At 52.8% G+C, this 14,398-nt stretch overlaps 2 protein-coding genes; both read right to left on the reverse strand.

Annotated features, from left to right (window-relative positions):
- Positions 1-544: 544 nt before the first annotated feature.
- GSTUM_00008503001 (uncharacterized protein) lies at positions 545-4,957 on the reverse strand. XM_002840082.2 has 4 exons: positions 4,521-4,957; positions 4,421-4,461; positions 1,842-4,350; positions 545-1,782 (listed from the first exon to the last, which is right to left on the reverse strand). The coding sequence occupies exons 1-4, from the start codon at positions 4,924-4,926 to the stop codon at positions 1,013-1,015; spliced, it is 3,726 nt and encodes a 1,241-aa protein (XP_002840128.1). The 5' UTR covers positions 4,927-4,957; the 3' UTR covers positions 545-1,012.
- A 2,686-nt stretch (positions 4,958-7,643) lies between these two features.
- On the reverse strand, positions 7,644-12,590 carry GSTUM_00008504001 (uncharacterized protein; the record flags this gene model as incomplete). Its single annotated transcript, XM_002840083.1, has 1 exon — positions 7,644-12,590. The coding sequence occupies one exon, from the start codon at positions 12,588-12,590 to the stop codon at positions 7,644-7,646; it is 4,947 nt and encodes a 1,648-aa protein (XP_002840129.1).
- Between the last annotated feature and the right edge of the window lie 1,808 nt (positions 12,591-14,398).

Below are 14,398 nucleotides of genomic sequence, written 5' to 3' on the forward strand. Positions count from 1 at the left end.
AAATTGTTTTTCGCATAACGTGAATTTGGAGGGGATTTTGTTGTCGAAGAATTAACGATAGGGAGTCTCGTTGAGAGCAGACATATAGTATGTATATAGATAGAGTGACAGAGCATGATCTGATCATGTCCGTCGCTGCCGAAAATCACTATTATCGTACCCTATTGGGCCAGCATCCCGAGCCGAAATCAGGCGCCTTACTGATACTATACTGGAAGGTGCTTAAAGGTGAACACGCATAGATGCGGTGGAGTGCAATGGAGTCTCGGACAGATTCAGACAGTTTACCCCCCCGTGCGAGTCAGACACCAAACCAAGGATGAAAGACCCGTATCATAATACCGAGCCGAGCGCAGACTCAGGGGTGACGGACGGCCAACCATCTCAATCACCACTTGGTAAGTCAACCGTGAAAAACGGCCACGAGCATAACGTCCCCGGGACATATCCGAAAACGTTCACCTACACAAAATGATCCCGCCTCACCATCAACAGGCGCCGTTATTGGGAAACGCAAGAAACCATTCAAGTCAAAAAACCCAAATTGAATTATATATAAATTATCATATAACGAAAAACTAAAATAAAGAAAAAAAAATAGGAAAAATGAAAATGGTGTATATCACTCCCAGAAACAAAAGCCCGGACACCGGACAGCGACGGCTATTAGGATACATAGTGTCATACATGAGCCGCGGACGTGAATGGATGAACGAGTAAGGGATTGATAAAAAAGTCAAGTAAAAACTCCGACACGTTTAAGATAACTTGAACAAAAAGCAAAGCAAAGCGAAAACAAAAAAGAAAAAGGCAAAATAGAAAGAAACTAGGTTTTAGAAAAAGCTTTTTTTTGGTTTTCCTTTTTTCCTTTTTTTTGGTGGGGCTATTTTAGTTAACGTAGCAGCAATAATAAGCAAGGGCGCGATGGCAAAACAAAAACACCAAGATAAAAAAACGCAAGACCAAAAATTGTGGGAAAAAAATGCCCCCTATAGAAGCGAACGCTCAAGCGTCATGCACTCGCTTCCCTCCCGCTCCCACTCCCACTTCTCCTACTAGTCCTCCTTCTCTGCATCCTCTCGATCTTAGCATTCCCCTCATCCTCACTGACCAAGCGAATAGTGCTCTCCGGGATTTTCGGCAACCCAGTCACCTCCGAGATCCGGGTCTTCTCGGGCGTCGTGCGGGGACTAGCATCGGTAATGGGCGTCAACCGATTGACTCCGCCCAACCCGCCCAACTCCCCGCTCTCCCTCCCGGGCCGGGCACCCGCGCGGCTCTCACTCCTCAACTGCGGTCGGTTAACGAGTACCTGCATTTTCAGGACCACGCTCTCACGCTCGTACCTCTCCCCGTACTCATCGCCACGGCGGATAACCATGGGGAAGAGAATAGCCTTCACGGTTGCGCCCTCGGCCTCCAGCTCCGCGTCCGTGGCGGGGTCGGAGCCACGGTTCGCCATGCGGGAGGAGATGAAGGGGACAGTGTTGTTCACGTCGCCATTCTCGTCGTATGTGGGCGCTGGTGGGCGGAGCATTACGTATTCCGCGCGTTGGGTGCGCATGTCGATTGCTAAGCTTACCGCCGAGGTTATGATAGAGGTTAGGCTTGAGTGGGCGAGTTGGGTATATTGTTGTGGGGGTGGGAGGAGGGTTGAGAGTTGGCTTAGGATTGTGGCTACGACGGACTCGATGTCTGCATCGCGCTTTGGCGGGAAGGCTGGGCGTTGGGAGAGGAGGGTTAGGGTTGTTGCGCGCCATTGATGAACGGCGGCAGGGGCACCTAGAGATGTCGTTAGTGCTCTTGCTATGGGTGGGGAAGATGGAATGGGATAAGCATACCAATGTCAGTGAGAATCTTCTCCAGGGAGAGCAATTTCCTTCTCTCCTCGGCCTCCAAGCCGAACAAATATCTTGTAAAGACCAACTCCCAGACCATTCTCATGACAACGGCCATAAACACCTCCGGCCTCCTCTTCTCTTCTTTCAACATCCTCCTGACACCCCTATCGTCCAACATGACCGCCTCGACCCGATCCCTGATAGTCTCGTCCGTGATCCTATGGACATGAACGCACTTCTTCCCGGTGGAGAAGGACGAGAACTGCTTGCAGAAGATCTTGACCGACTGGAAAATATTCTTGCAGGAGGAGTTGAAGTACGCGATGTCCTTGGTGTCAACGTACTTGTTTGTCTGCCGCGCGGAGAGCTTGTTCTGCAACTTTCGCACTTCCTCCCTAGCCCGTTCCAGTTCAACGCGCAGGCGCTCAAGTTCGGCGTCCTTCTCGGATAACTCGGTGCGGATGATAGATTCCATGCCCGTCTGCATCTCCGTGAAGTTGCGCTGAAGCTCCAAGTGCTCGTCCGAGAGTTTGAGCATGGCCTCCTGCTTCCTATCGTACTTGGCCTTGAGCGCGGCGTAGCTCAACTTGTAGCTCGTCGAGAGGGCAGTATTCGTCTGGTTCAGGGAATCGTTCGTCTGACTTAACCTTGTGACTTCCGTCCGATACCACTCGATCTTCCTCTGCAGCTCTTCAATCTGACTATCCTTCTCTTCCAACAATGCTTTCTTCTCCTCAAGATCAAGGTTCAACGCTTTCGCCTCACTCTTCCCACGGGCGATGGCTTCATTAAGGCTCTTCTCGACATTCGCCTTGTCGTGCGTAAGGTCTGTATTCTCAGTTGCTAGGGCCTGGAGTCTGTTCTCGAGGTCCACAATTTGCATGCTCTGCCTTCGGCGGATACTCGGTGGTCGTGTAGGACTCTTGGGCTCGCCATCCCTGTCGCCCCAGGCTTCGTAGTACTCTGAGTTGGTGATATCCCTCGCTTTCCCCTTATCTGGAGTGCCATACCGCTCCCCGTTGAAGATCACGTGCTCGCCAGAGGCGCGCGGGCTGTCAATTTGGCTGCCTACCCGCCGTAGCGACGGGGAGATGGTCCTCCGGCGCTCGCCGCGCTTGAGTATATCCATTGGGTCTTCACCTGGGATTTTGATCCGCTGTAAACCGGAGCTGCGGGACTTACGTAGTTCGTGGCTGGTGGTTTGTCCGGTGAGACGAGCGATGAGGTCTTCTGTTGAAATGAACTTGCGTTCTCGGGCGCTGGTGGTACGAGTAGGCGTTGGTGGGTGAACTTCTGTAGGGGCCTTTCGGACTTCGAGGATTGTGGGGAGCTTCTTATTAGCGAACGGTTTGGCGGGTGTATCGAGAGCTTGTTCTTCCTCTTTTCTATTATTCTCGTGTTTCTCCGAATAATATGGTTTCTCAAGTGGCTTTGTGGAAATCTTATACTCCTTCTCTTGCGGCGCGGCGGTGTGTATATCCTTAGTAGTAAACGGATCTGAAACCGCTCTATCCCTTCCAGCGCTAGTACTCGGAGTAACAGCGACAGTCGCAGTGCTCTCACTAGGGCCGCCAAAGAGACTCTGATAAGCACTTCCTACCGCCTCCTCCTTACTCCTCTCAGGACTTCCCTCCGCACAGATCTCGGGTAACTCGTCCCTAAAAAGCACGGAGTCCCGTTCTCTCGTCTCGCTAATGACCGGAGAAGGAGCCCTACTATCCTCAACAAAACTTCCAATACTAAGTAGCGAGTCAAGCGACGGCTGTGTGTGAATGTTTGTTCGTGACCTCCTTTCTCTCAATACAAAGGGGCCTGGTCTCGAAACGCTGATTTCAATACTATCCCGACGGGGGTGTGACTCGTTGGATACCTTTCTAACGGAGACCTGGAAGTCGGGATCTGCTTCTATTGAAACGTTGAGGTTTTCGGCTGATGAAGAATTGGTCGATGTTTGTTGTCCAGGCCCGGCTTCAAGTTCGGATTCTAGCGTAGGTTCGAGTTCAAATTCAGGCGTGTACACCGGTGTAGGTATTCCCTCTGTTGGGATCTCGGCTTCAGGCGATGTTTCTTTCACCTCTTGCACTTGTGACTGCGGCGACGGGGGGATGGCAGTGTGTAGTTGTTTGGTTTCCCCCGGTTCAGGTAGCTGTGGTATATATGATAACCGCTGTGGAAATTCAGAGGTAGATGTATGTGAAACCAACGGTTCAATAGATGGCAATGGTTCAAATGGCGGTAAAAGTTTGGGTGAGTGATTTGTTGTGACGATGGATTCTGGTTGATGTTCAGTGGTGATAGGCTCGGGTGTGGGGTTTTTGATAGGTACTTGGGTTTGAGATTCGGTCGGTAGATTGTTGTGGTAGCCAGGTTGGATAATTGCCTCCTCAGCGTTCTCAGTAAATGTTGTGATGGGTTCTTCGGAAGTTGTAAATACTGTGGCGGCTTCCTCGGAATGGACTGACTCTTTTTGACTCTCTTCTGCAGGATACTCTGTTTCCGATACAATAGTCTAATGGGCACACAAAAGGTTAGAAAAATAACTACTCTACTATTTAAATATCTGTACATGAAGGCTTCACCTTATCCTGAGACTCCCCCCCCCTATCCTCTTTCTCAATTCCTATTCAACCAACCGTTAGCGTTTGAATTGCGACGCAATCCGATATAGTGAAGCCCAACCCTCTTTCCCTCCCCATCCAGGTTGCCCTTGCGAAGACTCGGCCGTGTTCGGTCGCGAAGGGTCCTGTTGTCCAGTCGACCGCGCCAAGTCATCTATGTCAATCTCAGAATTGGCTGCCGTGCTCGGGTCGACCGGAGGCCAGGTCTGGGACCGTGTCAAACCCCCATCGTCAATATCTTCATCTCCTGGCTCGCCGCTGGCTTCCAGTGTTCTTGAAGGACCAAAACTCCGAAGGTTACGAACCTCCGCGAGAACACTAGGGGTCTGAGGAACGGACCCTGGCTGCGCACCGCTGGTGTCGTTCAGAGTGGACGGGGTGGTGGCATCGTTCCGAGTAGAAGACCATCTAGATAGCTCGGGACGCCCGACAATATCTGGAAGGCCAGGAATCTTCTTTCCTTCCATGGGGGCGGACTGGCGACGAGCATTAGGCGGGGAAAAAGAGACGTCGGGCTTGGGGGCTTGGGAGGATGACGGTCGGCTCGAAGAGGGCGCTGGCAAATCATCGGGAGCGACAACTCTCACTGGTGCGTCAGAGGACCCAATCGGACCCGAGATCGGGCGAGAAGCGGCCGGGACCGAAACCCGTTCTTCCACCGATTTGCTTAAAATTTCTGATAGCTCTTCTCCCTCGACTCGAGTCTCGTATTCCACCGTCTCAATTTGCAATTGACGACTATCCACTCTACACAAAAGTCAGCATACACACATTCACAAATCTATCGGGGAACCTACACTACATGCTCCTTTTCAATCTCTTTAGGGCTTCCTTTGACGTCTCGGCCGACAGGCGCCACCGAAGGCCCCGCAGAGCCCCCGGCTTCCTCACCCTGCTTCTTCTTCTTAGACTTCTTCTTAGACCTCTTCTTCTTAGACTTCTTCCCACCCTTTTTCTCCCCAGTTTCAGGAGTTGGCAGTCCTCCGACTTCGGTCTCTGCCTCAATTGGCTCATCGTGCTCGTGTCCACCCATTGTATTTGTAGGAAACACAGGGGGATTATCCGGAAGTGGGTGTACGGCGATGGACGACGCAAGATCAGTCCGTGGGGGCTTAGGCAGGTTGTCAGGCAGTGCGGACACCGCGGTAGGTGACGTCGGGCCACCGCCCGGCAACCCCGGCAAGTTATCCGCCGATGCGAGCATCGCAATAGGTGGCGAGGGGTCGCTGCGCGGGAGTTGAGGTAGATTATCAGGTACGGGTTGCAGAGCAATGGGAGAAGATGGATCACTCCTAAGCTCAGGGAAACTACCCGGAAGCAGATGCATCGGAATGGGAGATGTAGGATCGCTCCGCGGGAGCTCAGGCAGGTTGTCAGGCAATGCGCACATCGCGATAGGTGATGAAGGATCACTGCTCGGCAACTGTGGCAAGTTATCCGGCAATGCAAACATCTCAATAGGTGATGAAGGGTCGCTGCGCGGGAGTCGAGGTAGATTATCAGGTACGGGTTGCAGAGCAATGGGAGATGATGGATCGCTCCTAGGAAGCTCAGGAAGATTATCCGGAAGTGGATGCATCGCGATAGGCGACGCAGGGTCACTCCGTGGGAGCTCGGGCAAGTTATCCGGCAATGCGAACATCGCAATAGGTGATGAAGGGTCGCTGCGCGGGAGTCGAGGCAGATTATCAGGTACAGGTTGCAGAGCAATGGGAGATGATGGATCGCTCCTAGGAAGCTCAGGGAGATTATCAGGAAGTGGATGCATCGCGATAGGTGACGCAGGGTCACTCCGTGGGAGCTCAGGCAGGTTGTCAGGCAATGCACACATCGCTATGGGTGATGAAGGGTCACTGCTCGGCAACTGTGGCAAGTTATCCGGCAATGCAAACATCTCAATAGGTGATGAAGGGTCGCTGCGCGGGAGCCGAGGTAGATTATCAGGTACGGGTTGCAGAACAATAGGAGGCGATGGATCGCTCCGAGGAAGCTCAGGGAGATTATCCGGAAGTGGATTTATCCCGGTAGGCGACGCAGGATCACTCCGTGGGAGCTCGGGCAAGTTATCCGGCAATGCGAACATCGCAATAGGTGACGAAGGGTCGCTACGCGGGAGTTCAGGTAGATAATCAGGTATGGGTTGCAGAGCAATGGGAGATGATGGATCGCTCCTAGGAAGCTGAGGAGAATTATCTGGCAGAGAATACATTGCAATAGGTGATGAAGGATCACTCCTTGAAAGCTCGGGCAAGCTATCGGGTAACGACTGTAAAACAATCGGACTCGCAGGATCAGTCTTTGGCGAACCCGTAAACGACCTCCAATCCTCCCCTTCCCGCTCGTCAATCGGTGACAGAGGTGCACTGGGCGGCAACTCCGGCAGGTCATCAGGCAGCGCAAACACTGCAACGGGACTGGAAGGATCACTCTTCGGCAGTTCGGGCAAGTCATCTGGGATCGGCTCCATCGCGACCGGGGAAGCAGGATCGCTCTCCGGAAGTTGGGGCAATTCTTCTGGGTTGGCATATTCTGGAAACTTGTACTCGATGGGGGGCTCAGGGCCCAGAAGGAAAGAATCGAGGTCCTCGACGACGGGTGCTGCGCGGATAAACTGCTCGGGTTGGATGACAGGTGACAGTGGTACGCTACCAGGTAATACGGGAATGTCCTGCAAGACGGCGGGCAATTGGGACAGGGATGAGGATCCGCTTGCGGGTAGGGCAAGTGGTGAAATAGAGAGGCTGCTTGGCCTACTGTCTGGTAGAGCGGGGAGGTCGTTCATTGTGTGGAAATTCATAAAAGGTGAGTAATTTTCCGCGCTGGGCAAAGAAGATAAAAGAGAGGCATCTTGCACAGGCTCAAGAGCAAACGGTGTATTAGGATCGCTCAATAGTAAAGGAGTGGGTTTCGGTGAAAAAACGTCGTCGAGGGGCAAGCCCTCTGGTATAGCTGAAAGTAGGTATGGTGAGTCAGGGTTACTATTAGGTAATGCCGGATACGTTTCATAAATATTATCGTCCGAACTAGGATGAATATAAGGAGATTGAATAGGAGAAGGATTATCGCGGTCGTCGTAAATGTCTGGGGGTTCGGCGGGATGCTTTGGTGTTTCACCACCGTCGCCCTGCTAATGTCTCTGCTCAGTATAAGAAATCTTAGCACAAGAGAAAAGAACTCAAGCGATTTAGACCTGTTTTCTGTCCCGGGGGTTGATTGTTATCTTCACCTTTAAGCTTTCTGTCCTCCTAATTTGTGGCAAACGGCTTTCCATCCTGACTTCTGTGTCGTTAACGTTAACATCTCCACCTTGATGCTGCTCCGGAAGTGAGTCAATGGATTCAGAAGAGGCTGCTGCTAAGTCAACAGCCTTCTTCTTTCTAGTAAGTCCTTTCCGGCTAGAAGACGTTGAGAGTTGCGGGATTCTGGTTTCCGGACCCTGGAACTCCCGGTCCTCATTCGTATCAGGTGTAGGAAGCGGGATTTGTTCCGGAGTGCGCGCATCGGCACGGTTGATACCTGCTACCTGGTCAAGGCTCATCCCAATGTCCCTGGAATTCCGCCAGCTGTTACGACCCTCGGAGAGCTCCGGGATGGGCGACGGCAGCCCCCTCTCATCTAGACTCCCTCTTCCGATTAGCTCCGGAAACTCATCACTTCTTCTCCTCCTAAGACCGCCGCGCGGAACTGGAATCGCCCTTTTCTTCTTCTCACCCGCTTGGATCCCGGCCTGATCGGATATTTCAATAGTCCCCTTGTTCACACCCCCCCTAGGATGGACTCCGTCGTTGGACACCCCCTCTTGTGGACCCGAGAAAGTCGCTGCCATGCGTTCTTCGACGTGATCTAACTGACTAGCATCAAAAGAAGCTCTGCCAAGATCCTGGGGGGTGAGACTCTCATTACGGATAGATGATGATGCAGCGCTAGCAGAATCAGTGGCATGATGGTCTGGTTTACCTCCGCCAAACACTCCAGCGAACGAATGGAATGATTTACCGGAGGAGGTAGTAGGCCGAGTCTGGGTTTCCCCCTCGTCAGACCCTGGGTGGGTTTGCTGCGGTGGGATTTTGGCAGCGGCATCATCCACAACCCTCTGTACTGCTCTTGCAAGGGCGGGTTTAGACGGTGAGGTAGCAGGAGTCGTCTGCTTAACCCCCAATTTGTGGAAGAGGCCTCCCCATCGAGACTTCCCGGAATCTGGAGAACCAGCCTCACCGGAGGACCTCTCTTTCTCTTCTTTCTTCTCTCTCTTCTCCTTCTCTTTCACTTCCTTCTTCTCCTTCTTCTCTCTCTCAATACGCTCCTTCTTTTCTTTCTTACTCTCAGTGCCAGACCCGGCAGCGAGCCTCTCAGTCTCCTCCAACATCTGAGAATCATCACTATGATATGTGACGCTGCTCTTTCTTGATCTCCGCCCTGATAGCCATCCATCCATAATAGAAGCTGGAGGCGTAGATTGAGGAGTATTGGGCGATTGATCAAGGCTAATACGACGTTCGGCTTCTCCCGGAACACCCTGCGAGTGAGACTTATCACTGCCGCCGCTAAGTATCCTCATGCTCGAGAGCACATTAGCTGTAAGAGACATCTTGCGGGCGGTATCTGTAGATCTCCTCTCAAGGGCAGGGGGTGAGGACTCCAAGGAAACACCGCCAGAGCCAGGAGTCATAGAATCAGCTCGTGAATCTGAGCTCACCGAATCGGTAGTCTTCGACCGCCCAAACAACGATCCAGTCCTCTGTCTTCTAGACTTGGACCGGGAACCACTCCTCAAGACTTCGGAAATCCTCGACATACTCCTGCTTCTGTTGTGCTTTGTCTCTTCCTCCTCAATGAAGCGTTGGTCAACGGGCGTAGGAGGCTTGGTAGCTTCAGGGGTTGCAGTGATCGCTTCACCTAAAACGAGCCCGGGATTGAACCCTGCATCTTCAGCCGCTGCCATTGCGATCGCCGTGAATTCCAAATCCGCATCCTCCTGTTTCTTCTCTTCGGTAGATCTCCGACTTAGTGGCGTAGGAGTAACAGAACGTGATCCTTCCCGGCTGTATTGGGCATTCTGTCGTGAAACTGGAGTACTACAAGTAGTGATGGTAGGTTCATTGTCCATAATTCCCCCCGTAGGAGGAGCAGCATACACCGACGATGCACTCGAAATAGCCTGATCTATGAAGAAATTAGCTTTAAGACTATCCGCAAGATCACAAGGCATCATACCATAAGCCTGTGTTGGCTTCGAGTAATCCTCCAACTGAACCTCTGTGAACTCAGCGGGTGAGTGGAATCGACCCTCTTCCGAGCTCCCCGAACCAGAGCGCTCAAGGGATTTGTAGTTATCCGGGAGTCGGGGACCATAAGCCAAGGGCGGGGGCTGGCCAGAAGATACAGGCTCAGCAACTGGCACCGATGGACCAGGTCTGGCGGGGAAATAATAATCTGTCGGCAGTTCAGGTCCGTAGAAACTCTCTTGCTGTCCACTTCGGAACCGATAGCTCTCCGGAAGCATGGGGCCATAATAGATGCTTCTCTGGCGACCCCGCCGCTCCTCCCTAGTCTCTTGCGACTCCTCGGTGATCCCGATAGCAATAGCTGTCTCGGCGGTTTTTATCGCATTAGTTGGCTGCGGAGCGACAGGAATACCGGTAAATGGCGTTCCGAAGGCAATCTCCTTATCCGGAAACTGATAGCCCTCCGGGAGCATGGGGCCATAATAGATGCTTCTCTGGCGACCCCGCCGCTCCTCCCTAGTCTCTTGCGACTCCTCGGTGATCCCGATAGCAATGACTGTCTCGGCGGTTTTTACCGCATTATTTGGCTGCGGAGCGACAGGAATACCGGTAAATGGCGTTCCGAAGGCAATCTCCTTATCCGGAAACTGATAGCCCTCCGGGAGCATGGGGCCATAATAGATGCTTCTCTGGCGACCCCGCCGCTCCTCCCTAGTCTCTTGCGACTCCTCGGTGATCCCGGTAGCAATAGCTGTCTCGGCGTTTTCTACCGCATTATTTGGCTGCGGAGCGACAGGAATACCGGTAAATGGCGTTCCGACGGCAATCCCCTCATCCAGGATGCCAAAGCCGACCTCGGGACTACCAGGGGGAGGGCTTGCAACGACTACCTCGGGGGACTCAATCTCAAGTCTCTGCCCCTCTGGCTCCTGTGCCCCAAATTGCTCCCTTGACTCTCCTTTCTCCTTCTCGGTCGGCGGGAAATAACCACTAGGATCGACATGGACCAGTAATTTAGCCTTAGGAGTCCCGGGCGGAGGAGTTGGTGCAGTCTGCACAAGCGTTGGAACACCCCCAGGGACCGTCCAGCTACGCTCAATAAACTCGACCGGCTCCGTCGGCAACTCTGCGAAGCTAACACGCCTCTTGCTCTTGCTAGGCTTCTCATCTAAACCAGCATTCTTCCGTATCAGCTCGACTTGCTCCCTTCGCGCTTTCTCCCGCTCGGTTTCGCGCTCCCTCGACCGCTCCCGGTTCCTACTGACTTCGCGTTCACGATAATTGGGATCCGCCTTGCGTTTGCGTCGGCGGGCTTCACGAGCCTCTTTCTGCTGAGCGGCAAGGACGGCCATCTGGGCTTTGAGCTTAGCGGCCTCCTCCTCGAGGTCAATGCGTGCCTGCTCTGCACGCTCAGCTGCGAGGCGGCGATCAACTTCCATTTGGATGAGGCGTTCCTCTTCGGCTGTTTGCTCGTGCTCGAGTTGGATTTCCTGTTCTTTCACTTGGAATTCTCCCGCATCTCTACGCTCCGCCTCGGCCACCACAATGGTGCGCTTGCGTTCTTCGAGCTGGAGTTCGTATTCACGTTTCTCCTCCCCCCCTCGCTTTTGCTGATCCTCCCTAACCTTCTCCGCTTCAATTTGCGCCTGCAGTGTGGCCATCTCCTCCTCCATATTCAGCCTGCGCTCGTCTTTTTGCTGATTCTGAAGATTTGTCTCCAATTTCTCAGCTCCAGCCTGAGCATGTAGCAGTCCCACCACCTCCCCCACCACCCTCTTCTTCTCACAGTGTTCAGCCAGCCTCTTTTCGTCTTCCTCTTCCAACCGGTTCCTTTGCAAATCCTTCTCAGCTTCAATCTGGATTTGGATTCTGCGCTTCCCCTTCTCCTCGGCCTCCCTCGCCGTTTCAAACTCAATTTGGGCTCTCTGAAGCGCCTGTTCTCTCAGCTGTTTCGATCGCATTCTCCCCATGAGCATCCTCCTCTCAAACTCCACCTCCTCAAGCCTCCTCATCTCGAAAAGAGCGGCCATTCGCCTTTTCTCTTCCGCAGCCCTTACTTCTCTCTCTTGCTCCCTCTCCAAAGTGATTTGCTTCTCCAATTGTACCCTCTTTTCATCTTCCTCTCTCTTGAACTGTAATGCCATCACGGTCCTCTGCTCCTCCTCAAATTTAAGGAGACGGGCTTTCTCCCGCTCCATCTCCATTCGACGCCGGTATTCAGCAGCATGCTCCTGCTCTTCTCTCCGGGAGCGCTCCTCCTTGGCGAGACGCTCTTTGCGGGCAATCTCTTCCTGTCTTGCCTGTTCAATGCGTCGGATAGTCTCGTTTTCCCGCTCCCGAGCCAGGGTGAGCTGGATCCGTTGAAGTTCGAGCGCCTCCTCGTCACGGCGCTTTTGTTGAAGCTCCAGATCAAGCTGGATTCGCCGCTCTTCCTGTGATTTACGAAGCCGCTCAGCCTCTTGCTTCTCATAAATTAATTGTCCCACCTCTCTTGCTTCCTGTTCAGCCGCCTCCCTTCTCACTCGCTCCTCATACATCACCCTCTCATGTTGCTCTTTCTGAATGCGTGAAATCTCAAACGCACGATTCTCTTCTCTTTTCCTCTGCTCCTCCAGTTCCCCCTTCCCAAACATATGTTCCACCTCGGTCATCTCTCTATGCTCTTCCTGTCTCCGTACTCTCCTCTGCTCTTCTTCAGTTTCATGCGCTCTCTCTCCCTCTAACAAACCACCCACCATTCCGGTAGCAACACCTCCGGCCAAACTGGTGATCCCCAAATGCAATTGTGGCTCAACACCAGCGGATACCTGCCGCGCAGTAGATGCAGAAATGGACTCCGACATGTTAAAAGCCGCGCTACCTGAATGAGTGGCGTGATGATGCACAACCGCATTATCAACCGACATGTTAACGCTTACCGGCGCTGGCTGTATTGGTACCGGGATTGGTCTCACTAAGCTCTCCCCATGCTCCCCCCTGATGGTATCCCTGCCCACCACTACCGCCCCGGCTGCTTTTGGTAGTGGTGGTTGGCCTAAAAAAGGCTTTGATTGCTGCTGGTGCCATAACTCTTTGTAATGACTGTCAGCTTGGTGGAATTTCTGTTGTTGTTCGATCGTGTAAGACGCGTCGCTAGGGATATAATTTGTGGTCTCGAATCGTGAGTCAGCTTTCGCATCCTATATTTCCCACCAGCCCACTCCCGCCAACATCAGCAACCTCCTCTTCTCACTTCGCCTCAATTAATAAGTTGAAATTTGCGTACCTTGCTGACATCCTTGCTGGATTCCGATGTATCCAAAATAGTTGTCGTGATTCCAGCCCTTGCATTTTCACTTATAATCTTCCCGTCCCTAGTGACAAAGAGATCCGATTTTGAGCTCCCGCCTCCTATCTTTTTCCTCATTCTCGAATCTCTACTTCTACTCCTGCTCCTCCCCGATTTCCGTGAACTACTTCTACCAAAAATGCCAAGGAACCCACCACCGGAACTAGGAGTAACCTTGGTAGTTGTTGAGGTCTCGCGATAATGGCTCTTGTGCTTTGAGTGGCGCGAATCAGCAGACTCCCAACTGTCTGCCGAGCTAGCCCTCTTGCGCCCAGAAACCGTTTCCGATCGATGGGGGGACCTTCCCTCTCGCACAACAGTAGTAGTGGTTACAGAATCGGACCTCTTCGGGGAATGATCTCGTCCCACAAAGGCCTCCTTCCGGCTTCCCTCACCCCCTGTATATATCCTGCGTTCGGTGGTCGTTTTCGAAACGAGAACCCCATCGCGAGTCTTACCACCGCTAATTCCGCCAAAACCGAACAGCCCAGTTTGAATCTCGCTTGATTGAGCAGTCCCCGACGCGACCTTCGTGGTCTCGGCCTGGAAGATATATGGCTTTCGTTGCTTCTCTGTGCCTCCAGCTTTGCCTTCATACCAGCTACCACCACTGCTAGAGCTAAGACGTGAACTGACTGATCCGGATCGAGACGTGCGAGTATCGCCGCTGAAGAATCCGCCATGGCGAGCACCGCCAGCAGCCCATGAACTTGATGAAGAATGTCCATGATGGCTAGCTGAGTGGGAAGAGTGCTTCTTCGAAGTGGAACGCCCACCACCAGCCCAGGCACCAGCAACACCCATCACACCTCCAGCAATATGACCACTGCTAGAACCCTTGGCCGATTTCCGGGACCCGCCCGAGTCACGCCCGGATATGCCGATTGCCGCACTACCAGAAGAATGCTTTGACGATGACTGATGATGATGACCCGACTGCGGTGTACCGTAATCATTCCAGCTCTTTCTGCGCTTGCCAATGCCGAAGGCGCTCGAGATTCTGCTTCCGGTAGATCTAAATGACTCTGCGATTGATCCAGCGTACGACCTACCACTCGTCACAGAGAACGAATCGGTTGATCTCCTAGACTTCTTTTGGCGAGATCCGTAGATGAGGCCGGAATAATTGGATTCATTGTCTGAAGAAGAGGAGGAGGAGGACGACGACGACGACGACGACGACGACGATGATGACGACGATGACGATGATCCAGTGGCTCTAACCTTCCTCCCATTACGCATAACATACTCAGAGCTACCGCCTATGGTATTGCGGCTATGATGGTGACTTGAACTGTGAGCAGTAGACGACGAGTATTTCGACCTCCTGCTTTGCTTCCTGCCCGTGGATCTCTTGTTTAATCCAAAGAGGTACGAGAACATACC

Source organism: Tuber melanosporum, assembly GCF_000151645.1.
Source record: "Tuber melanosporum whole genome shotgun sequence assembly, scaffold_47, strain Mel28".
Classification (NCBI taxonomy): Eukaryota; Fungi; Ascomycota; class Pezizomycetes; order Pezizales; family Tuberaceae; genus Tuber; species Tuber melanosporum.

Bases quoted from the DNA above. Each gene is read 5' to 3' on its own strand.
- GSTUM_00008503001 (XM_002840082.2), bottom strand. From the start codon at position 4,926: ATGGAAGGAAAGAAGATTCCTGGCCTTCCAGATATTGTCGGGCGTCCC. The intron at 4,462-4,520 runs GTTGGGCTTCAC...TTGGTTGAATAG, and splicing joins TGGATGGGGAGGGAAAGAGG to GAATTGAGAAAGAGGATAGG. The intron at 4,351-4,420 runs GTGAAGCCTTCA...TGTGCCCATTAG, and splicing joins GGGGGGAGTCTCAGGATAAG to ACTATTGTATCGGAAACAGA.